This window comes from Piliocolobus tephrosceles, chromosome 10 (assembly GCF_002776525.5).
Source record: "Piliocolobus tephrosceles isolate RC106 chromosome 10, ASM277652v3, whole genome shotgun sequence".
Classification (NCBI taxonomy): domain Eukaryota; kingdom Metazoa; phylum Chordata; class Mammalia; order Primates; family Cercopithecidae; genus Piliocolobus; species Piliocolobus tephrosceles.
The window spans coordinates 31756844-31781442 of record NC_045443.1 but is presented as its reverse complement, the minus strand read 5'-3'; the positions used below and the strand labels follow the sequence as shown (position 1 = coordinate 31781442).

The 24599-nt window shown below is 42.7% G+C and overlaps 1 protein-coding gene and 1 pseudogene across 6 annotated transcripts in view; both read left to right on the top strand.

The window, feature by feature from the left end:
- Positions 1–2917: 2917 nt before the first annotated feature.
- The window catches only part of AMN1 (antagonist of mitotic exit network 1 homolog), a 62154-nt gene continuing 40472 nt past the window's right edge, over positions 2918–24599 (top strand). Inside the window, exons 1-3 of one of the 6 annotated variants that reach the window (XM_023208961.3) lie at positions 4875–4965; positions 9046–9211; positions 19188–19254. In XM_023208961.3, coding sequence (XP_023064729.2) covers positions 9196–9211; positions 19188–19254 — 83 coding nt within the window. In that variant the 5' untranslated portion in view covers positions 4875–4965; positions 9046–9195. Of the gene's footprint in view, positions 4966–8078; positions 9212–14564; positions 14630–19187; positions 19255–24599 lie in introns of those variants that run through there. The other 5 variants (XM_023208963.3, XM_023208962.3, XM_023208966.3 and 2 more) reach the window with 5 other exon arrangements.
- Positions 17065–19194, top strand: LOC116418946 (annotated as a pseudogene).

Below are 24599 nucleotides of genomic sequence, written 5' to 3'. Positions count from 1 at the left end.
GAAACTTACAGTTTAAAACAAAGATGATAACAGCGCTTTTCCAAAGCAGACCTCCTTCTTGCCTGGGAACTAGATTCTCTTTGTAGGACTAACATTAGCTAGAAGATTAGAAATTATGGTTTAAGAGTCATGCAACTGGAGGCTTCAAGATTTTCTTCAGGTATCTCAGTGCTCGAGATATTTTGCAGACCCTGCACTTGCCGGATCAGCTGGCACCACTCGGATCGATTAACTGACTAATACGATCTTGTGGCTTCCACCCAGGAACTGACTCAGCACAAGAAGACAGCTTCAACTCCCTATGATTTCATTTCTGACCTGACCAATCAGCACTCCCGGGTCACTGGCTTCCCCTAACCCACTAATTTGTCCTTAAAAATTCTGCTCCTGGCTGGGTGCAGTGGCTCACGCCTGTAATCCCAGCACTTTGGGAGGCTGATGTGGATCACCCAAGGTCAGTTTAAGACCAGCCTGACCAACATAGTGAAACCCCGTCTCCATTAAAAATACAAAATTAGCCAGGTATGGTGGCACATGCCTGTAATCTCAGCTACTTGGGAGGCAGAGGCAGGAGAATCACTTGAACCCAGGGGGCAGAGGTTGCAGTGAGCCAAGACAGCGTAACTGCACTCCAGCCTGGGTGACAGAGCAAGACTCTGGAAAAAAAACACAAACAAAAAAACCTCTGCTCCCCAAATGCTTGGGGAGACTGGTGTGAGTGATAATAAAACTGTCTCCCACACAGCTGGCCCTGTGTGAATTACTCTTTCTCTATTGCAATTCCTCTGTGTTGATGAATCAGTTCTTTCTAGGCAGGGGGCAAGGTGAACCCCTTGGGCAGTTACAAATTCAAAGGTCACAGTTCCTTCACCTGTGGTCACTCTCACAAGGTTTTGGTTTTGCCTCCCAGGACTAGAAGAGGTAAGGGCTTCCTGCTATTGTAGCGCTACAGCGTTGAACTGCCCTTACCCTTGCTCTGCCCGAACTCTGTCCACACCTTTGGGAACAGCTCCTTTATTAACATCTCCTTGCTTCTCCTGTTTGAACTTGCCCAACTCTTAATCTGCTTGGATCCTGAGTCATGCATTGTATGCCTCCGACTCCTGTGAATTTGAAAGTCACAGATCTACAACCTAGAAACAAATTAAAGCAAGTGTTTCTAGCCAATGGGAAATTTTAACAACGTATAACAATCCATGAGCATGGGCATTGTTATTTCCAATTTGGAGTGTGATATTATAAAACAAGCTATGAAAAGAAACTAAATAAAAAGAGCACGTGTTATTTTCTCAAAGAACACGTTGAGAGTTAAGAGCAATCCTATTTGAAAATAACCTACACATGATAGGATAATAAAGTAGGGGCTCACCTGGCTTAGCTCCATTCTGTTCCTGCGAAAGCCACACATTCATATAAATAAGATATACTTGTTTTATATATATTCATTATATTTTAAAACATGGGTCCACATACAGCTCATATGTTACATTATAAATTAACAGCATGATTTAAGAAAAGTAATTTTGTTCATTATTTTTATAAAACCAACCCAGAGCAACAATCTATGATAACGTTTACTTTCTATGGTAGCTATGGTAGGAAGTGGAGGAGATTCTGAGCTAGAGGAAACTATATTAAAGTGGGCACAGCAAACAGAGAGGAGAAAGGGAAAATATCTTGCCCTTAGCCTAGCCCTGCCTACAAATCACTTAAAAAAGACTTTCATTCCCAATAACCTTGCATTCAAAGATAAACCATGAGTAGCGGGAACCTCCTAAAAGCCTTGACTAACGGGAAATCCTGAAAGCTTTGCCTCCAGAGATAAGCCGCAAAAACAAGAACATCCTGTTTTCCTTACCAAAAAAACAGGAACATCTTATTCTTATCCAATCGGAATGAACTGCCATATCTGACCTATACATATCTGCAAGTTCATCTGACCTATAAATTCCTCTCATTCTATTTAGCGAGCCACTCTCTGAAAGTCTGATTTTCTTGAACTGCAAGTAAAAATGTCTCTTTGTGCTCATATTTATCTTTGAATTTTATTTTGGCAAAGGGTTCCTGAACTTATTTTTGCCGGGGAGTCCTGAAGTTGGATGCACCCAGTGCTGGCTTCATGGGTGGGTAAAATGTACAGTCACACAGACCCCACCCTGGGTTTAGTGCTCTGCTATCACCATCTTAAAATTCGTAATGTCACATGGGCCCCATCCTGGGTTTAGTGCTCTGCTGTCACCATCTTAAAACTTCGTAATTTTTTTTTTTTTTTTGAGGCAGAGTCTTACTCTTGTCGCCCAGGCTTGAGTACAGTGGTGCGATCTCGGTTCACTGCAACCTCCGCCTCCCGGGTTCAAGCAATTCTCCTGCCTCAGCCTCCTGAGTAGCTGGGATTACAGGCACCTGCCACCACGCCCAGCTAATTTGTTTGTACTTTTAGTAGAAACGGAGTTCCGCCATGTTGCCCAGGCTGGTCTCGAACTCCTAACCTCAGGTAATCCGCCCACCTCGGCCTCCCAGAGTGCTGGGATTACAGGCGTGAGGCATGTGCATTTTAGCTTTCTAGATCAGGTGAGGACACATGGGCAAATGGCTGAAGGGTCAAATCCAGTCCAATGCCTGTTTCTGAACAGCTTGCAACTTAAGGATGGCTTTTACATTTTTTAGTGGCTGAAAAAGATCAAAAGATGAGTATTTCATGACAGTTGAAAATTACATAAAATTCAAACTTCAGTGTTTAGGATAAGGTTTTATTGGAACACAGCCCCACCCATTCATACTGTCTATAGCTAATTTTAAGCTACAAGTTGAATAGCTGTGACCAAGACAGCATCGCCCACAAAACCTAACTAGTTCTTGTTTGGCTCTGGGAAGCTAAAAGACAACAGAGAAAGATTTCTCCAAAGATACTGAGTTTCTCTGGGAATGAGCAAAAAGAATTATAATCCAAGATGTGCAGCTATGGCAAGCCACAGGTCTGGAGAAGGGAAGAGTAGGGGAAAGAGTTTACTGGTAAAGTAGAGAAGTTCACATAAACGTCTTGGAAACAAAGTTGATTGGTTCCCGAGACTCAAATCAAGAAGCGTAGTTCGTTCATTGTTGGAGGTGCTGCTGCTGGGCCAAACGTCCTTTCGACAGTATCTTATCTGAACTGCTGCAGTTTTAAAGAATGTTTAGCAATAAATCTTGTCATAGAAATGTGTGCATATTTTTTGCAAAACGAGCAAGTTGTACAAAACATTAAATGCATGAAAGATGTGAAGAAATTGTGGTTTTTTTCGTTTATTTTTTAAAGTCCTTGCAGTTTTTTTTCTTTTTTTTTGAGACGGAGTCTTGCTCTGTCGCCCAGGCTGGAGTGCAGTGGCACGATCTCCGATCACTACAACCTCCGCCTACCGGGTTCAAGCGATTCTCCTGCCTCAGCCTCCTGAGTAGCTGGGATTACAGGCGCCCGCCACCACATCCGGCTTGTTTTTCTGTATTTTTAGTAGAGACGGGGGTTTCACCACATTGGCCAGGCTGGTCTCAAACTCCTGACCTCGTGATCCGCTCACCTCGGCCTCCCAAAGTACTGGGATTACAGGTGTGAGCCACCGCGTCCGGCCTTGAGACAGTTCTTATCTGAGACATACGAGCATGAGTTCCCTTCCTTTATGGTCTCTGGGCTCCAATTTGTCTGGGTCTGACAGTAGTTACTTCTCCTGGAATCTGCAACTTTCAGAGCACTTTATGGAAAAAGTCGGCCAACCCCTACCCTACACTCACTCTTGATCACTCTCCAGTGTAGCCATCCCAAACTATTTGCAGATCACCCTTTTCTCTCTGATCTGTATCCCACCCCGCTCCCCAACCATGGGTGCTTCCATAGAACTAACCCCATCTAAGCATTTAACAGTTATTCTAATTGCTCTTTTACTTGTCTGACCCAAGTGTTCACCACTCAATCCTCAGCACCCAGCACGATCCCTGGCCCTCGTTCAGCGCTTAATAAATGCATGTTGATAGAATGTGCAGCATCCTCAACAGCCGAACAGCAGGGTTCCAACTTTCAAGGAGCTTAAAAAAGGAACCCGGCATATAAACAACAGATTAATCTGCAAGGAAGAATGGCGGGGCGGGTGCGGGAAGCACTAAAAAGCAGCAGGTACTCTGCAGCAGAACCAAAGAGAAAATTCCACCTACAGGTGCCCTTTCTTCAGGAACCTTCCTAATGCGAATACAGGTTCCCTTCTCCTCCATGACGAAATTCTTAGTGCGGTTACTTGTTGGTACGCAGTGTCCTCATCTGTAAAATAAGACTAAATAATGACGATTTCACCGGATTATAATGAATACAGTTAAGTATTGAACTAAGGCATAGAAAGCACGTAGCTCAGTGCACGCTTCCTAGAAAGTGCTCAGTAAACTCGGATCCTCTAAAACGCTCCATTTGATGTTAATGGAGTCTTTATCCGAGCAGGTCTCCAGTGTGCATCGCCAAGGGTATGGCCCAGCATGCAACGCATCCTTTTAGTAAGAGCAGCGACTTCTCAGCTCTCCCTTCGCCACAGGAGAGTTCTCGGCTTGCGGCGTCGCGGCGGGACTGCGCGCTGGGCTGAACTCCCGCGAAACCTCCTGCAGCTGAACCAGAGCAGACGCCGGCCAAGTGAAAGAACTACAACTCCCGTCAGATTGCACCCGAACTCAGGGCATCTTCATATTTTATCACACCCAGCCTCCTCCGCGCAGCCCTCAGTGGCTCCGCCCCAAGGGGGGGATCTCTTCTTTCCTTGTGGAGTCTGAGGCGTGGCCACGCCCCGGTCACCGGAAAAATCCGTGTGACGTCACAAAAACCTACGCGTCGCGCGGTGGGCGGGAGTTGGCGGACGGTCCCTGGCTGGGTTCTGTAGGCCGTGGGACCGCGGAAGAGGCTTCAGACGCCGCAGCGATGCCTCGCCCACGGCGGGTCAGTCAGCTCCTGGACCTGTGAGTCTACCCTGTCCCGCCTCCCTTCGCGCCGCCCCAGCACCTCCTCCAAACGGCCAGGCCCTGCGCTGCTCTTCCTCCCCGCCCCTTTCCCACCCCCCGCCCCCGACCTCTGAAGAGGCCCCGCGTGAGTTTCTGCCCCTGGGTTTCTGATCTGTCGTTTCCTGGCTGAGGACAGCTGTGCAAAGTGGGTCTCTTGGCGGGCTTGGCCCTCCGAAACTCCGCTGCGCGTTGTCCATTCCTCAGTCAGCCTTGACAGCTCGGCGCCCCGGCTGTTCCTGGCAGTGGCCTCTCTCTTAGCAGCTATAAACCTTGGTAGAAAAAGATACAACACTAGATGAGGTTCTCAAAAGCTTCTAGCAGAATTCCACCCCGTAACTGGAATAAACAGTGACACACCCTGGGATAAACGTAGCACAGTGATTAAGAGCACGGATCCCTGGCTGAGATTGCTGGGTTCAGCCCCCGGCTCTGCCATTCACCGGCCACGTGACCATGGACGGGTAACGTAACCTCTCCCTGTGCCTGAGTTCCTTATCTATAAAATTTTTGTGATAATAGCACCCATCTCATGGAGTTATTCTGAGGGATAAATTTAACACATGTAAAACCCTTATAAGGATGCCAAGCAAATAATAAACACCACTAAGTGTTATTATTATTTCCTGCCAGAAATTGTACTGGAAATTACAAGGCCAATTGTGTCTCTCCAGGAGCTTTCAGTCCGTTAATATTGCCATGTAAAAAATAGACATCTTAAGGATAAGGAAAACAAGCTCCTTAATCTACTGAAGGCTTTCTGAAACAATGGCATCTGAGATTTTACATTAAACTCAGGAGGCCGAGGTAGGAGAATTGCTCGAGCTCAGGAGTTCGAGACCAGCCTGGGCAATGTGGCAAAACCCCGCCTCTACTGAAGATACAAAAATTAGCTGGGCACGGTGATTAACGCCTGTAATCCCAGCACTTTTGGAGGCCGAGGCACTTGAGATCAGGAGAGTTGGAGACCAGCCTAGCCAACATGGCAAAACCACGGCATCTACTAAAAATACAAAAATTAGCCAGGAGTAGTGGGGGCGCCCGTAGTCCCAGCTATTCCGGAGGCTGAGGCAGGAGAATCGCCTGAACCCGGGAGGCAGAGGTTGCAGTGAGTTGAGATCGCGCCATTGCACTCCAGCCTGGGCGACAGAGCAAGACTGTCTCAAAAAAATAAAATAAGTAACTATAATATATGTAGAATAATATCACAAGCGGGAGAGTAACAAACTTTTGATATTTCTAATAAGGAAAAGAATAGAAGAAAGCTTTGTAAAGGGGGTTATTTTTGAAGATTGGTAGTATCTGACAGTTGCAAAACAAATGGGAGGAAGTGCATCCAAGAGAGTGAAATAAAGAGTAAAGGTTTGACAGGCAAGAAAGGAAGAAATATGAGAGAAGACCAGAAAGTAGCGCTCCAGTGTGAATGGAAGATACAATATGAATAGCATAGCAGTGAGACATAAAGCCAAGTCATTGGGAGTAGAATCTTAGGGACCAGGATGAAATAAAAGCATTTCCTGTTTTAGTCATGGGGAGCTATCAAAGGTTTTAGAACTGTGCTGTGAGCAGAGAGAGATTTGAATTAGGCAGAAGTTGGAAACAGGGAGACACTTAGGAGACTGTTACAAAATCTTAAGAAGTGAAGAGCCCAAACCAGGAGACGTGAAGATGTTCTTTGCAGAATTGTTTCCGGTGGCATGGAGGTGGAATGGGAGAGGTACCACGGAATATTATGCAGCTCTTAGAAAAGCAGAGGGTAGGCCAGGCATGGTGGCTCACACCTGTAATCCCAACACTTTGGGAGGCCGAGGAGGGTGGATTGCTTGAGACCAGGAGTTCGAGACCAGCCTAGGTAACATGGCAAAACTGTGTCTCTACCAAAAGTAAAAAGCCAACCTCATAACCTGGTCTCAAAATAAATAAACAAAAATTAAATTAAAAAAATGAAAAGCAAAGGGTAGATTCACATGGATGGAACTTTAAAACACAGTGCTTAGTGAAAAAAGAGGAAACAGACTAACAATGTTACGAAAAATTCTTCCGAACTTGGAGGTAAGACAAAGGGATGACCACGTGATCTTCATTGTCATGTTAGAGTGTGGTCCCTGTATAAAGGTCCATATTTGCCCTTAGAACCTAATTTTGTACCCTTCTGGGACAAAGTACAATCTGAGACTGGCAGTTGGTCAGCAAGCTATTTCTGGTTTGTAACAAAGAAGCTTGAGCCAGACTAGTAATTAACTGTGTCACTAAGCACACTATTTAGTCCAGCTGCTGAGGCTTTCTCCATGAAGGAGACAGGGCTTGGTTTATGTTCTTACATAAAAACTCCTTGTCTCCTCACTGACCAGCACTTTAACACTGCCTTAGATAATCCTTTGGATCTGGGACATGAATAATTTTGAATAGAGGGACCATTCAACTCTTAGCTGGGTATCGTGGCTCACGCCTGTAATCCCAGCACTTTGGGAGGCCAAGGCAGGTGGATCACCTGAGGTTGTGAGTTCGAGACCAGCTCGACCAACATGGAGAAACCCTGTCTCTACAAAAAATACAAAATTAGCTGGGCGTGGTGGCGCATGCCTGTAATCCAGCTCCTCAGGAGGCTGAGGCGGGAGAATCACTTGAACCCCGGAGGCAGAGGTTGTGGTGAGCCGAGATTGCGCCATTGCACTCCAGTTTGGGCAACAAGAGCCAAACTCTGTCTCAAAAAAAAAGAAATTACTCTGTTAGTTTTTAGTTTCATTGACAGGTAGAATGGTGATTAGACTATTATGGAGAAAGAAGTGTCTTATGGGGAAAATGAATCAGAATATCCAGTAGAAATATCAAGCAGGCAGTTAGAATATAATTTTGAATCTGAAAGAGAGATCAAGGATTAGGCTGGGCGGAGTGGCTCATGCCTGTAATCCCAGCACTTTGGGAGGCCAAGGCAGGCAAATCACTTGAGCTCAGGAGTTCAAGACCAGCCTGGCCAACATGGTGAAACCCTGTCTCTACCAAAAATGCAAAAAAAAATTAACTGGGCATGGCAGTGCACACCTGTATTCCCAGTTACTTGGGAGGCTGAGGCAGGAGACTTGCTTGAAACCGGGAGGCAGAGGCTGCAGTGAGCCAAGATGGTGCTACTGCACTCCAGCCTGGGCAACAGAGTGAGACTCTGTCTCTAAATAAATAAATAAAATGAAGAGAGGTCAAGGATTGTAACTAAGATCGGGGATAAAACTTTGTAGATGATAGGAAGCCATGGTTAAGTTTAAGAGAGGGGCTATAGAGAGAAAAAAAGAAAGTCAAGGACAAAATTTTATGTAACACTTACATTAGAACCAGCCCATGTTGCCAAAACTCTTTTATTCGTTAGATCAAGTCGCCATATGATGAATTGACCAAATAGTAATAGGTTGTTTCTTTTAAGTATAAAACGTAGAGCAACTAATACTGTATGGGATATCCGCCCGTCTCCGCAATTGTTTTACAGCTTTTAAAGATTTTAAGTTTTAGCTGACTTCTTTTCATTTTGTCTTGAGAAATGAGACTGCCTGTGCCAACTGTTGGGCCTGAGAATCAACACCACTTATGTCAACATAACTTCCTGCTCTAGGAAATTTTTGCAAATCAGTTTATCCAAATAAACAGCTATCAGGACAAACATTTTGATTTTTAGGACAAACATTATGTTTATCTGTACGGATTGCTCAAGGCTGCTTCTTGTGTCCATCAGTTTTAAACTACTAAGTCACAAACTTTGCCTAATCCTTACCCATTCGCCACTGTGGGGGAAGAAACACCCACTTAAACTGGTGGAGTTTATATCCCAGAACCCTATGTATACTCCTGCCCAACTTTCCCCTGTTGAAATGCTACCCAAACCGTGTCAAGGTGATCTCCATTGCTGTAGTAAATTTGGTACATGATTTGACAAATTTAATAAATCTGTTTGACCAGCAGGGTTTCTGGATGGGCTTTATGGCCATTTAATAGTCCTCCCAGAATTTTAAAATCTATTTGATTTGTTTCTGTCCCAACTCCCTGCTATTGCAGCCAGAGGGAACTGGAGCAGAAAGAGGAAACCATTTACTTTGGGAAACACATGGTACAGCCTCTGCACTGCTGAGCTCCAAGAAGAGCATACTAAAGGGCTAAGATGAAAAAGACTGAGAGGAAAAAGGTGGTGGTGGAGGGCAGAGAGCCATGTTGTGGGAAAAAGGTAATATATTGAAATATGCCTGAAATCTGCATAAAGCAAAATAATAGTAGTCTCTCCTTATCTGCTGTTTTGTTTCGGCAGTTTCAGGTACCATGAAACTGCCAACCATGGTAAAAAAATATATATATATGTTAAATGGAAAATTCTGGAAAGAAACAATTCATAAATTTTAAATTGTGCACCATTCTGAATAGCAAGATGAAATCTCACACCATCCTACCCTGTCTGTGAGGATGTGAATTCTGCCTTTGTTCAGTATATCCATGCTGTCCATTTAGTAGCCTTCTTGGTTATCAGAGCTATTGTTGCAGGGCTATTGCATTCACATAACCCTGATATTACTTAGTAATTGCACCAGAGCACAAGAGTACTGATGTACATGTATTTTTTTATTTTTCCACCCAATCCCTATAGATACTGTTATAACTGTTATATTTTATTATTGTTGTTGTTCATCTCTTACTGTGCCTAATTTATATATTAAACTTTATCATAGGTATGTATGCATAGTAAATGCAGGGTGTATATAGGATTTAGGATTCAGTACTATCCATGATTTCAGGTGTCCACCGGGAGTCTTAGAATATATTTCCCATGGATAAGGGGGATCTGCTATATAACAGGAGTGATTGTCAGTCACTTCAAATGCTTTGCTTTTCTCTAATCCTCTACTCACAGAGGTCACATGCAAGAGGAACAAGAGCATTTTTACAAAGTTTATGCGGACTTACCTTATTTCCCCCCTTGACTGGCGTGGGTCACTGTAGGGGTACTTGGTGAGCAGTGTCCTCAACCAAGTGGTAGTTATCTTTATTATCTAGGGCAGGAGTTGGTAAACTTTCTGTGAAGAGCCAGATAGTAATATTTTTAGCTTTGTGGGCTACACATCCTCTGACACAGTTACTCAGCTCTGCCATTGTAGAACACAAGCAGCCACAGACAACACATAAAGAAATGGCAGCAGCCTAAGGATGATAAGTGGTGTGAAATATCTGTTGAATACCTTGGCTATCGGCTCATTGTTGAGCAACCTTTGCAGTAAAAGACTTATCATTGTCAGAGTGAAAGTGGTCTTTTTTTGGGAGGCCGAGGCGGGTGGATCACGAGGTCAGGAGATCGAGACCATCCTGGCTAACATGGTGAAACCCCGTCTCTACTAAAAATACAAAAAATTAGCCGGGCATGGTGGTGGGCACCTGTAGTCCCAGCTCCTTGGGAGGCTGAGGCAGGAGAATGGCATGAACCCAGGAGGCGGAGCTTTCAGTGAGCTGAGATCGCAGTGATCTGGAAAACCAAAAACATAACACACTTTGATCAGTGTGGCTGGAGTTGGTTGATCGGACTGAAACAATGAAACCATAACCTGAAAAAATGTCAACAACTGTAACACATAGCCCCGCAGGCTGTAACTGTAACAATAGCCCCAGAGGTGGTGTGTGTGTGTGTGTATGTGTGTGTGTGTGTGTGTGAGAGAGAGAGAAAGGCTGTGTTCCAGTAAAAGTTGATTTCTTTTTTTTCTGTTTTGAGATGGGGTCTCACTCTGTTGCCCAGGCTGGAGTGCAGTGGCTCAATCTCAGCTCACTGCAACTTCTGCCTCCCAGGTTCAAGTGATTCTCCTGCTTCAACCTCCCAAGTAGCTGGGATTACAGGCATGTACCACCATGCCTGGCTAACTTTTTGTATTTTTAGTAGAGACAGGCTCTCACCAGCTTGGCCGGCCTGGTCTCGAGCTCCTGACTTCCGGTGATCTGCCCGCCTCAGCCTCCTAAAGTGCTGGGATTACAGGCATGAGCCACCATGCCAGGCATAGAAATTGATTTCTAAAAATCAGCAACTAGCCAGGTTTGTCCCACAAGTCATAGTTTGCTGACCCCTTATCCAGGTTTCAGTACAACAAGAGAATCCAGGTGGCTGAACCAGAATTAAGTTTGAATTTCCTAAGTTCCCTTTTGCTAGACTGCCACCCAGAGAGTGTACCAACCAGCCTGGCTTGGAGTCGTTGTTCGGAGAAAGAAAGCTGCATATCATGCCCAGGAATTGTCAGAGTGGAATCCCAGAATTTCAGACTAAGTCTAGCAAACCTTCCCCTTTTCATCCTGATCGTTATATAGGAGGTGGCTAGGAGACTATGAACCCTTTTGGGGTACATTTTTTGTGACCAAACTACCTTACTAAGATGCATGGACCAGGAGAGTGTGAAGAAGGTAGAGTCAGAAATTTCTTTTAGTGGATTTTTTAAAAGTCTGTTTTACTTCTTGTTGGAGCCAACAGCCTGAGGATGATAAGAGGTGTGAAATATCCGTTGAATACCTTGACTATTGGCTCATTTTTGAGCAACCTCTGCACAGTAAAAGACATATCATTGTCAGAGTGAAAGTGGTCTGGAAAACCAAAAGCACAACACATTTTGATCAGTGTGACTGGAGTTGGTTGAACAGACTGGAACAATGAAACCATAACTCTAAAAAATGTCAAAAACTGTAACACATTAACATTAGCCCCGTGTGTGTGTGTGTGTGTGTGTGTGTGTGTGTGTGTGAAAGGCTGATATAGTCAGCTTGCCAGAAGAGGGACCACACCCCATGCAATATGGCTTATTTCACTGAGACAAAACAGGCTGACTTTTGAAAGGAAGCACAAGACCAACATGCAATAGTAGTGTCAGACACATGTAATCTTTACTCTGTTCCCACGCCATGATGGCAGATGTTGCTATGTGCAGTGTGTTGTTGCAGTGTGCAGACTGCTGACCCTGGCAGCAGTGGCAGCAGTCTGGATGGTGTATACTTGATTAGCAGTGTCACTGCAGTCCATTCCATTGGAGAGTGAGCCACTGCCACGGACATCTGTCTGATTCTCAGCTGTGATTTGTTTTCACAGTTCACAGTGCTAAAGAGGAGTGTCTGTAATCAGCTAGTTTGTTTTCTTCTAAGTGGCAGACCAGGTAACATTGTCAACAGCCCAAGAGTCAGTAAAAATATTATATGCCTTGACCAAGGGGGCGTTGTTTGTTGACTAAGATAGATATTGGCGAACTTCGTAGGCTCCACCTACAGTGTCACTTTAGCCTCCCTTCCCCACTGAGGACTTTACCCAGACCCCATCAGTTGCATTTGGTTGCCTTTTTCCCCTAAGGGATCAGAGACCAAGGAGCTTAATGTGTGCCCAAGTTACGAATTATAGCAACAGCCAACAGGAGACTGCTGTTTACCAGCTGAAAGTGTAGGGAATGCAGAGTGGCGGGGAGGCTGGCTCACAGGGAATGCTGAGGGCGGTGAGGATGATATTTCCCTCTTGCTGTACACTCTTGTATTGATGTCACCCCATTATTGATGCCTGAGCATCAGATACCCAGCTTCCTCCCCTGGGTACTTCCCACTGAGCATCCAAGCCCAGAAGTCCTTCTCTTTCTGCCCCAGTGGAAACCACTACATTTTACTCCACAGTCCTTGATAATTTTGGCCACCCGTATGCCCAGCACCCCATCAACCTCACCAATCAAATCAGACTGTGACAGGAGCCAGATATATAAGCAGCTGGCTTTGCACTGTTAGGCAAGGCTCTGCATTCACTTTTGTTTTGAGACACTGCTCACCTGTGGCTCAACCAAATAAACAAGGCTGGTCTCAAACTCCTGGACTCAAGAGATATTCCCACTTTGGCTTACAAAGTGCTGGGATTATAGATGTGAGCCACTACACTTGGCCTACAGTTCTGCTACAATTTGACTTCTAAGTATATACTCAACTGAATTGAAACTGGGTACTCAAATACTTGTACATGGGTGTTCATAGCAGCATTATTCACATTAGCCAAATGGTGGGAAAACCCAGACAGATGTCCATCAATTGATGAATCAGTAAACAAAATGTGGTATATTTGTATAGTTGAATGTTATTCTGCTGTAAAAAGGAATGAAATACTGATACATACTACAGTGTGGATGAACCTTGAAAACATGATGTTAATTGGAGGAAGCCAGACACAGAGGCCACATACTGTATAAATCCAGATAAATCAGTAGTGACAGGAAGCAAATTAGTAGTTCTGAGGTATTACAAAAAGGAAGAATGGGGACTGACTTTTTTTTTTGAGACAGAGTTTCACTCTTGTTGTCCAGGCTGGTGTGCAGTGGCACGATCTCAGCTTACTGAAACTTCCTCCTCCATGGTTCAAGTGATTTTCCTGCCTCAGCCTCCCAAGTAGCTGGGATTACAGATGCCTGCCACCGCACCTGGCTAATTTTGTATTTTTAGTAGAGATGGGGTTACACCATGTTGGTCAGGTTGGTCTTGAACTCCTGACCTCAGATGATCCACCTGCCTCAGCCTCCCAAAGTACTGGGATTCCAGGTGGGAGCCACCACACCTGGCTGGGACTGACTTCTTAATAGAGATAAGTTTTCTTTTGGGCTGGTGAAAATGTTTTAGAACTAGATACAGGCGGTAGTTGCACAACATTGTAAATGTACAAAATGCCACTGAAGTGCACACTGTAAAATGATTAATTTCATATTATCTGACCTTCATCTCAACTTTTTAAAAGAAAGAATTAAAGCAATGTATGTTGACAATGTCAAATGACAACAGACTGGAAAAATTAAATGTAGTATATTCACACAATGAAATACATGTATACACACATACATGTATCACCTATATATTACAGCATATATTGAGAACCAGATGAACTGTGGCCACATGCAACCACTTGAATAAATTGCACAAACATAAGGTTCCATTGTATAACTATATTGTAATTCATTCTATTTACTGTGGATGGTAATTTGAGTTGTCTTTAGTTTTCTCTGTTACAAACAGTGCTGCTGTGAGTTGTTGTCTACATCTTCTGCCTCAAAAGTGCAAGGTTTTCTAGGGTTGATACCTACAACCAGAATTGCTAGATCTTAGGATCTATACATCTTTAGCTTTACAAGATAAGGCCAAACAGTTTTCCAAGATGCTTGTACCAAATTACATGCCTACTCTCAATGTTTGAGAGTTCCTGTTGACTATCATCTTGACCAACATTTGATGTTCTCCATACCTTTCTGAAGTCTTTGAAGTCTCTAAAGAGATAAGGCGGCTTGAAAAAATGCTACATAAGTTCTTACAATCACTAGATCTACAGTGAGCAATACAAACAACATTTTATGTTACACAACAAATATAATAATTTTATATGTATATAATTGTATATATTTTTACTTACCTAACAAAATGTCCAACCTTTTCTCTACATTTTTGAAATTTCTGAAAAATTTGCATTTCTGATCCTACTGATGCTTAGGAAAGATTTTATATCATTAAAAAGAAATTGGGAGGTCACTTCCAAGATGGCTAAATAGGAACAGCTCCAGTCTACAGCTCCCAGCAGGATCGACGCAGAAGATGGGCAATTTCTGCATTTCCAACTGAGGTATCTGGTTCATCTCATTGGGACTGGTTGAATAGTGGGTGCAGCCCACGGAGGGCGAGTTGAAGCAGGGTGGGGCGTCACCTGGGTGCAAGAGGTCAGGGGATTTCCCTTTCCTAGCCAAGGGAAGCTGTGAGTGACTGTACCTGGAGGAACGGTACACTGCTGCCCAAATACTGCGCTTTTCCCATGTTCTTCCCAATCGGCAGACCAGGAGATTGCCTCCTGTGCCTGACTGAGCAGGTCCCATGCCCATGGAGCCTTGCTCACTGCTAGTGCAGCAGTTTGAGATCAACCTGGGATGTGGGAGCTTGGTGCAGGGAGGGGCGTCTGCCATTGCTGAGGCTTGTATAGGCCGTTCTATGCTCACAGTGTAAACAACATGGCAGGGAAGCTCAAACTGGGCGGAGCCCACCACAACTCAGCAAGGCCTACTGCCTCTCTAGATTCCACCTCTGGGGGCAGGGCATATCTGAACAAAAGGCAGCAGACAGCTTCTATAGACTGAAACGTCCCTGCCTGACAGCTCTAAAGAGAGCAGTGGTTCTCCCAGCACAGCGTTTGAGCTCCGATAATGGACAGACTGCCTCCTCAAGTGGGTCCCTGACCCCCGTGTAGCCTGACTGGGAGATACCTCCCAGTAGGGGCCGACAGACAGCTCATACAGGCAGGTGCCTCTCTGGAACAAAGCTTCCAGAGGAAGGTCCCGGCAGCAATATTTGCTGTTCTGCAGCCTCCGCTGGTGATACCCAGGCAAACAGGGTCTGCAATGGACCTCCAGCAAACTCCAACAGACCTGCAACTGAGGGGCCTGTCTGTTAGAAGGAAAACTAACAAACAGAAAGGAATAGCATCAACATCAGCAAAAAGGACATCCACACCAAAACCCCATCCGTAGGTCACCAACATCAAAGACCAAAGGTAGATAAAACCACAAAGATGGGGAGAAACTAGAGCAGAAAGCCTGAAAATTCCAAAAATCAGGACGCCTCTTCTCCAAAGGAACACAACTCCCTGCCAGCAAGGGAACAAAACTGAATGGAGAATGAGTTTGACGAGTTGACAGAAGTAGACTTAAGAAGGTCAGTAATAACAAACTTCTCTGAGCTAAAGAAGCATGTTCTAACCCAGTGCAAGGAAGCTAAGAACCTTGATAAAAGGTTACAGGAACTGCTAACTAGAATAACCAGTTTAGAGAAGAACATAAATGACCTGATGGAGCTGAAAAACACAGCATGAGAACTTCAGGAAGCATATACAATATCAATAGCCAAATTGATCAAGCAGAAGAAAGGATAGCAGAGATTGAAGGTCAACTTACTGAAATAAGGTGCGGAGACAAGATTAGAGAAAAAATAATGAAAATGAACAAAGCCTCCAAGAAATATGGGACTATGAAAAGACCAAACCTACGATTGATTTGTGTACCTGAAAGTGATGGAGAGAATGGAACCGCGTTGGAAAATACACTTCAGGATATGATCCAGGAGAACTTCCCCAACCTAGCAAGACAGGTCAGCATTCGAATTCAGGTTGAACAATGAGAGTACATGCCCACAGGGAGGGGAACATCACACACCGGAGCCTGTCGGGGGGTTGGGGGCAAGGGGAGGGAGAGCATGAGGACAAATACCCAATGCATGCAGGGCTTAAAACCTAGATGACAGGTTGATAGGGGCAGCAAGCCACCATGGCACATGTATACCTGTGTAACAAACCTGAACGTTCTGTATATGTATCTCAGAACTTAAAGTAAAAAAAAAAAAAGAAAAAAAAAAAGTTAACTATAAATCTTAGTTACCAAGAAATCCCAGTTTCTGATATTGCCTCTTGTGAGTTAAATTAGACAGTCTGTAGACAGATTAGAAGGTACCATAGTAGTCTTGAATTAAAACAAGTTTAAAGTAGCTTGACACTAGAGAAGAATTTATTTAATCTTTCTTCATAAAGAATGTGTTCATCCAGGAATACTATTTGACCCAGCAATCCCATTACTGGGTATATGCCAAAAGAATATAAATGATTCTATTACAATGAATGTTTGTTTATTGCATACATATGTTTATTGCGGCACTGTTCACAATAGCAAAGACATGGAACCAACTCAAATGCTCATCAACGATAGACTGGATAAAGAAAATGTGGTACATATACACCATGGAATACTATGCAGCCATAAAAATAAATGAAATCATGTCCTTTGCAGGGACATGGATGAAGCTGGAAGACACCATCCTCAGCAAACTAACACAGGAACAGAAAACCAAACACCACATGTCATAATTGGGAGCTGAATGATGAGAACACATGGACACAGGGAGGGGAACAACACACACCAGGGCCTGTAGTGGTGGGGAGCAAGGGGAGGGATCGCATCAGGACAAATAGATAATGCATGTGGGGCTTTAATACCTAGATGAATATCCCGGAACTTAAAGTAAAATAAAAATGTAAAAAAAAAAAAAAAAAAAAAAAAATCAATTCCTGGTGGTTTGTAAGTTAAAAAGTAAAAGTGAGACAATAAACTTAGTGAATTCTTCTAGAAGAAAACATTGGAGAATATCTTCGTGAACTTAGGGCAGGGAAAGTTTATAAACAGGACAAAAAATCACCTGCTGTAATGGAAAATACTGATAAATTGGACTATATTAGAATGTACTTCTCTTCAGCAAAAGACATGATTAAGAAAGTAGAAAGGCAGTCCACAGAATGGGGGAATATATTTGCAACATATATAACAAACAGAAGGTTCATATCCAGCATATAACAGGAATTCCTATATATCAGAATGTTCAGAAACATAGTTAACCCAAAATGAAAGAGGGCAAAATACTTGAGTAGATACTCCACTAAAGAGGATATCCAACCAGACAATAAAAAGATGAATGTGTTCCCATATTAATCAGAGATTGCAATTTAAAGCCACATTGCATTGCTATTATATACTCACTAAAATGACTAAAATTTAAAAGATTAACAATGCCAAATGTTGGCAAGGATATGGACCACAAGCATGCTCATTCACCAATGGTAGGATTGTGACTGGGTACAACCACTTTGAAAAACTGGCATTAAGCTAAACATATGACTACCCTATGAGCCAGCAGTTCCACTACTAGATATATATACTCAGCTGAAACACAGATACGTGTGTACCGAAAGACATGTCTAAGAATATTCATACTGGTATTATTCATAATAGTAAAGAGTTACAAACAACCCAACTGTATATTCACTGTAGAATAAATTGGTCAAACAACAGAATATTATACATTAGTGAAAATGGACATGAACAACGTGAAAATGAAAATGAATAATCCATAGCTACATGCAACAATGCAGATAAATTTCGGAAACATAATGTTAAGCAAAAGAAACCAAGGAAACATGATGGAGAAATACTTGAAATCAAACAGAATAGTCTCTAAAGTGAAAAACATGAATACAGATAAAGAGAGACATTACTTAATGATAAAAGGAATATTCCACAAGAAAATATCATGAATTTGCAACTAACACCAGTCTTACAAAAAGGAAACCTGTCGTGTAGTTTAGTCAAATTTAGTCACGTTAGGAAACTTAATAAATTTAATATACTACTCTTATATTTTATAAATATAGAAAACAGCTCAGAGTGTGGTCAGGTGGCTCGGCGAGCAGGGTTTTCCTTATCCCAGTGGATTTTGTAGAATACACTGCCAGTCTCTTGTCTTTTATTCATCATGGCTTCTGATATCCAAGTGAAAGCACTAGAGAAGTGTGCCTCAGGCCAGGCTTTTGAGCTGATTTGATTCTCAGACCCCATCAAAAGAATCCATCCCAAAGTTCCTCATTTCCCCTCCAAAGAAGAAAGATCTTTCCCTGGAGGAAATTCAGAATAAATCAGAAGCTTCAGAAGAAAGACACAAGCCTTGCGAAGCTGAGGTCTTGAAGCAGCTTGGTGAAAAATGAGAGCAGGAGAAAGAAGTGCTTCAGAAATCAGTAGAAGAACAGCTTCAGTAAAACAGCAGAAGAGAAACTGATCCACAAAATGGAAGCTAACAAAGACAACAGGAAGGCACAAATGACTAACACACTGGAGTGTTTGCAGAGAAAGATAAGCACATTGAAGAAATGCGGAAGAGCAAAGAATCCAGAGATCCTGGTGATGAGGCTGAAGCTGACTAATTTGTTCTGAGAACTGACTTTCTCCCTGCTTTTCTTCCTAAATATCCATACTACACTGGCCAGGGTCATTTTATTTTTTGCTCCTGACAAATATTCTAGAAGCTGATACAGGGCTAGATAGGTAGATCCAGATTGTGCGATGTTGTTTTAGGAGCTAAAGGGAAGAAACTGGAAGAGTTTTACTCTTTTTCTAAAATGTTGGTCTTTCTAACATAGCTATTTTTCTTGTTGCATCTTTACTACTTCAGTACCCTTGGTGTACTGAGTTAATGGCTAGTACTGTACTGGCTTTGTGAAACATATTTGTGAAAAGAGTATGTAGTGGCTTCTTTGAACTGTTCGATACTGAATATTTGTTCGTTTTTTAATCCCAATTCTGTCCTAATTTTACCAGATGCTACTGGACTTGAATGGTTAATAAAATTGCACAATGTTGGTGGCAGTGACTTCTTTCTACTCAGGTAATAAGTTAACAAGATCCTCCTAGTTTATATGTGTTCCAGGTAGAGCTTTTAGGTCAATGGAAATAACCAGCACACACATTACTGCAAAATCTCTGCTTTTGAGTTTCTTGCTCCAGAGTTGTGTATATTGTCTGCTTCTACAATCATTGCTTTGTTTCAATGCCTGGACTCTGATCAGCTGTTGCTATATTCTTTCAAATGTTTATTTGCAAACAATCTTCTTTGTTCTGTGTTCCTATTTAAAAAGCAGATTAAGGCTGAGCGCAGGGCTCGTGCATGTAATACCAGCTGTTTGGGAGGCCAAGGCAGGAGGCTCACTTCAGCCCAGGAGTTCAAGACCAGCCTGGGCAACATATTGAGACCCCATCCCTACAAAAAATACAGAAAATTAGCTGATTGTGGTAGTGCATGCCTGTAGTCCCAACTACTTGGGAGGCTGAGGTAAGAGGATCACTTGAGCCTTGGAGGTTGAGGCTGCAGTGAGTTGTGATCGTGCCACTGCGCTCCAGCCTGGGCAACAGAGTGAGACCTTGTCTCAAGATACATAAATAAAAATGTTAAAGGCAGATTAAAAGCACAAATGGTATTTCTAGAGAACAATTTAGAGGGAATCTTAAGATCCTAGTTGGAGATATCCGGTGGTTTCCTTGCTTTATGTTACAGGTGGAGGTGTATTCTAATACTTTCCTGCCATAGAAGCTATAATTTGAGAACTGGAAATTTTTTTGGCCTTTTTTCTTTAACCTTGACTCATAGTACAGCTTTGAGAGAATTGTAATATTAAAAAAGCTTTCTGAGGCCGGGCGCGATGGCTCAAGCCTGTAATCCCAGCACTTTGGGAGGCCGAGACGGGCGGATCACGAGGTCAGGAGATCGAGACCATCCTGGCTAACACGGTGAAACCCGTCTCTACTAAAAAAATACAGAAAACTAGCCGGGCGACGTGGCGGGCGCCTGTAGTCCCAGCTACTCGGGAGGCGGAGGCAGGAGAATGGCGTAAACCCGGGAGGTGGAGCTTGCAGTGAGCTGAGATCCGGCCACTGCACTCCAGCCAGGGGGACAGAGCAAGACTCCGTCTCAAAAAAAAACAAAAAAACAAAAAACAAAAAAGCTTTCTGTGCTGCTGTAGCAACTCCTGTGAAATGATTTAAGGGAACTTTATTTATATTTTAAAAACCAATAATTTCTTTATAGATATATATAAGTATTAAAAGTATAATTAAATAATGGACAGGAACTATTTTTAAAACTTTATGGTAGTAATTGTCTCTACAAAGAGAGATACATAGAGTAAACCAGGCAAGTATGCAAAAGGGGCTTTAATTTTATCTGAAAATTTTTTTTTTCTTTTTTTGAGACAAGGTCTAGCTCTCTCACCCAGGCTGGAGTGCAGTGGCAGAATCACAGCTTACTGCAGCCTCACCTTACTGCAGCCTCAGCTCCTGGGCTCAATCCTCCCACCTCAGCACCCCCGACCCTAGGTAGCTGGGACTACAAGTGAAGGCCACTACACCCAGCTAATTTTTGTGTTATTTGTAAAATGAGACAGGGTTTTGCCATGTTGCCAGGTTGGTCTTGAATTCCTGGGCTCAAGTGAGCCTCCTGCCTCAGTCTCCCAAAGTGCTGGGATTATAGACATAAGCCACCATGCTCAACCTTAATCAGAAATGTTTTATGTCTTGAGATATCTGACACAAATATGATAAAAGAGTAACAAAATTCTAGGTTTGGGGTACATAGATGTATATCATCCTGTTTTATATTTCTGTATTTTTGAAATTTTTTATAAAACAACAAGGAAAAACTTGCAGAAGTGAAAGGAAAACTTGATTTTAAATTACAAATATAAACTAGAAATTCCACATATTTAGTAGAAAAATAAGAATATAGTAGAATTAGATAATACTATAAATAAACATATATACATTAAACATATTTATGTGCAAACACACATACATGGAGAGAGATACTTATACACACACATATATATATAACAGACAGAACATTACATCTCTCATGTAGATAATATACATCCTCTGAATATGTAGAGCATGTATTTGGCCACAACAAAGAGCTCTTACAAATTTGTCAAAAAGTAACAAAACGATCCTCAAAAAACTAAAAATGGAACTACTGTATGACTCAGCAATTTCACCACTGGGTAAATATCCAAAATAAAATAAATAAATATATAAAGGAGATATCTGCATTCTCATGTTTATTGCAGCACTATTTGTAATAACCAAAATATGGGCCAGGCATGGTGGCTCACGCCTGTAATCCCAGCACTTTGGGAGGCCGAGGCGGGTGGATTACGAGGTCAGGAATTCGAGACCATCCTGGCCAACATGGTGAAACCCCATCTCTACTAAGGACACAAAAATTAGCCAGGCATGGTGGCACGTGCCTGTAATCCCAGCTATTCAGGAGGCCAAGGCAGGAGAATTGCTTGAACCCCAGCAGCGGAGGTTGCAGTGAGCCAAGATCGCACCACTGCACTCCAGCCTGGCAACAGAGCAAGACTCCATCTTGAAAAATAAAATAAAATAATAATGAAATCTTAGTAAAATGTGGTAAGCATGCCTCTAGAAGCTGAGGCAGGAGGATCTCTTGAGCCCAGGAGGTTAAGGCTGCAGTGAGCTGTGATTGCACCATTGCACCCCAACCTGGGCAACAGAGCAAGACCCTGTCTCAGGAGAGAGGGAGGTAGGGAAGGAGGGAGGAGAGAGGGAGGAAGGAAGGGAGGGAGGAAGGAAGGGAGGGAGGGAGGGAAGGAGGGAGGGAGAAAATGAATGAATTCTGTCATATGCAGCAACATGGATAGAACTGGAGGTCATTTTGTTAAGTAAGCCAGACACAGAAAGACAAATGTCACATGTTCTCGTTCATATGTGGGAGCTAAAAAAAAAGTGGATATCATGAAGATAGAGAGTAGATGGGTGGCTAACAGAGGCTGGGAAGGGTAGGGGATGGGGGCATAGAGAGAGGTTGATTAATGGGTATAAATACACATAAAATAAATAGTAGTGTTCGATAGATCAGTAGGGTGACTATAGTTAACAATAATCTATTATACACTTCAAAATGGTTAGAAGAGAATAATTTGAATGTTCCTAGCATAAACAAAAGATAAATATTTAAGATGATGGATAACCCAATTACCCTGATTTGATCTTTTTTTTTTTTTTTTTGAGACGGAGTCTCGCTCTGTCACCCAGGCTGGAGTGCCGTGGCCAGATCTCAGCTCACTGCAAGCTCCCCCTCCTGGGTTTACGCCATTCTCCTGCCTCAGCCTCCCGAGTAGCTGGGATTACAGGCGCCCGCCACCTCGCCCAGCTAGTTTTTTGTATTTTTTAGTAGAGACGGGGTTTCACTGTATTAGCCAGGATGGTCTCGATCTCCTGACCTCGTGATCCACCCGTCTCGGCCTCCCAAAGTGCTGGGATTACAGGCTTGATCCACCGCGCCCGGCTACCCTGATTTGATCTTTACACGTTATATGAATGTATCAAATTATCACATGTACCCTGAAAATATGTACATCTATTATGTATCGATTTTTAAAAATAACAAAACAGGCAAAGGATATGTATAGATTGTTTATAGTAAAGCATATCCAGATAGCCAGCAAGCTCATGCAAGGATGTTAAGTTTACCGGTAATTAGAGAAATACGAGTTAAAGTAATAGTGAGACATCATTTTCACCTATTAGGCCTTCCAACATTTAAGAGTAGGTGATCTTGAAAACATAGTGCTGAGTGAAAAACTAAACAAATCTATGACAAGTCCCATGTTTATAAGTTAGAAATGCATGCATACAACAAACACGTTAAAAGAAAATATACAATGAAAGGATACACATTAAACATGAGAATGGTTTCCTAAGTGGGTGGGGAATGGGAGTGGGAAATGGAGATAACAAAGAAATGGAAAGAATGAATTAAAATAAATTAAATATAGCCGGGCGCGGTGGCTCATGCCTGTAATCCCAGCACTTTGGGAGGCCGAGACGGGCGGATCACGAGGTCAGGAGATCGAGACCATCCTGGCTAACACGGTGAAACCCTGTCTCTACTAAAAACGCAAAAAATTAGCCGGGCATGGTGGCCGGCGCCTGTAGTCCCAGCTACTTGGGAGGCTGAGGCAGGAGAATGGCATGAGCCCAGGAGGCGGAGCTTGCAGTGAGCAGAGATTGCGCCACTGTACTCCAGCCTGGGTGACTGAGCAAGACTCTGTCTCAAAAAATAAAAATAAAAAATAAAATAAAATAAAATAAATTAAATATAAAATAAATAAATAGGGCCAGGCGCAGTGGCTTACGCCTGTAATCCCAAGTCAGGAGTTCGAGACCATCCTGGCCAATATGGTGAAACCTTGTCTCTATTAAAAATACAAAAATTAGCCAGGTGTGGTGGCACACGCCTATAGTCCCAGCTACTTGGGAGGCTGAGGCAGAAGAATTGCTTGAACCCGGGAGGCAGAGGTTGCAGTGAGCTGAGATCATGCCACTGTACTCCAGCCTGGGCAACAGAGCAAGACTCTGTCTCAAAAAATAAATAAAGTAGCCATAATATCTACTTCTGGAAGGATGTAAAGGGAAAGGAGCTTTCTGACACTACTAATAGAAATATGAAATGTTTTCCAGACTTTCTGAAAAATAATCTGACAACATATCCTAGAAATAGTGGTAATGCTTGTCAGCATGCAAGTCACTAAATAGATCATCTGTACCGTGAAATATGATGTGGCCATTAAAGGAGAATCAATACTGTGTTTGATGCCTTGAAGGGATTTCATAAGATACTGAATAAAAGACGGTATAGAAAAGTAAGTGCACTGTGGTGCCATTTTAGGAGACAATGACCCCTCCCCCACACAAGCCTTTAAATGTGTGTGTGTGTGTGTACACAAGAACAGAGAAAAAAAAGAATATATGCTGCATTGGTGTGGAGAGCTAAACTAATGGAGGGGGAAGGACAAGAGAGGAAACTATGTAGGCAACCAAAAGAGGAAAAAGAAAACATTAAAATTGAGCTAAAAAATTAATCACAGTTATATGATCACATTCACTCATGAATGTAAAATTTTATATATGTGAATTAATAAGATTTGTATTTGTTTGTTTAAAGTATGAGTTTTTCAGATGGTTGGCATTTCAGTCCACAGATAAGATACGTTGGTCATAAGATTCTTGGTTGTTGCCTGATAATTCTGCTTTCTGCCTGTACAACCCTGGCACTAAGTTTGATATCTCTGTGATTTGTAATATTTGCTGAATCTTTGTGATTATGGTTCTTTCTCTAGTGATTTCATTATCCACTATTCAAGAAAAATAGTGAAA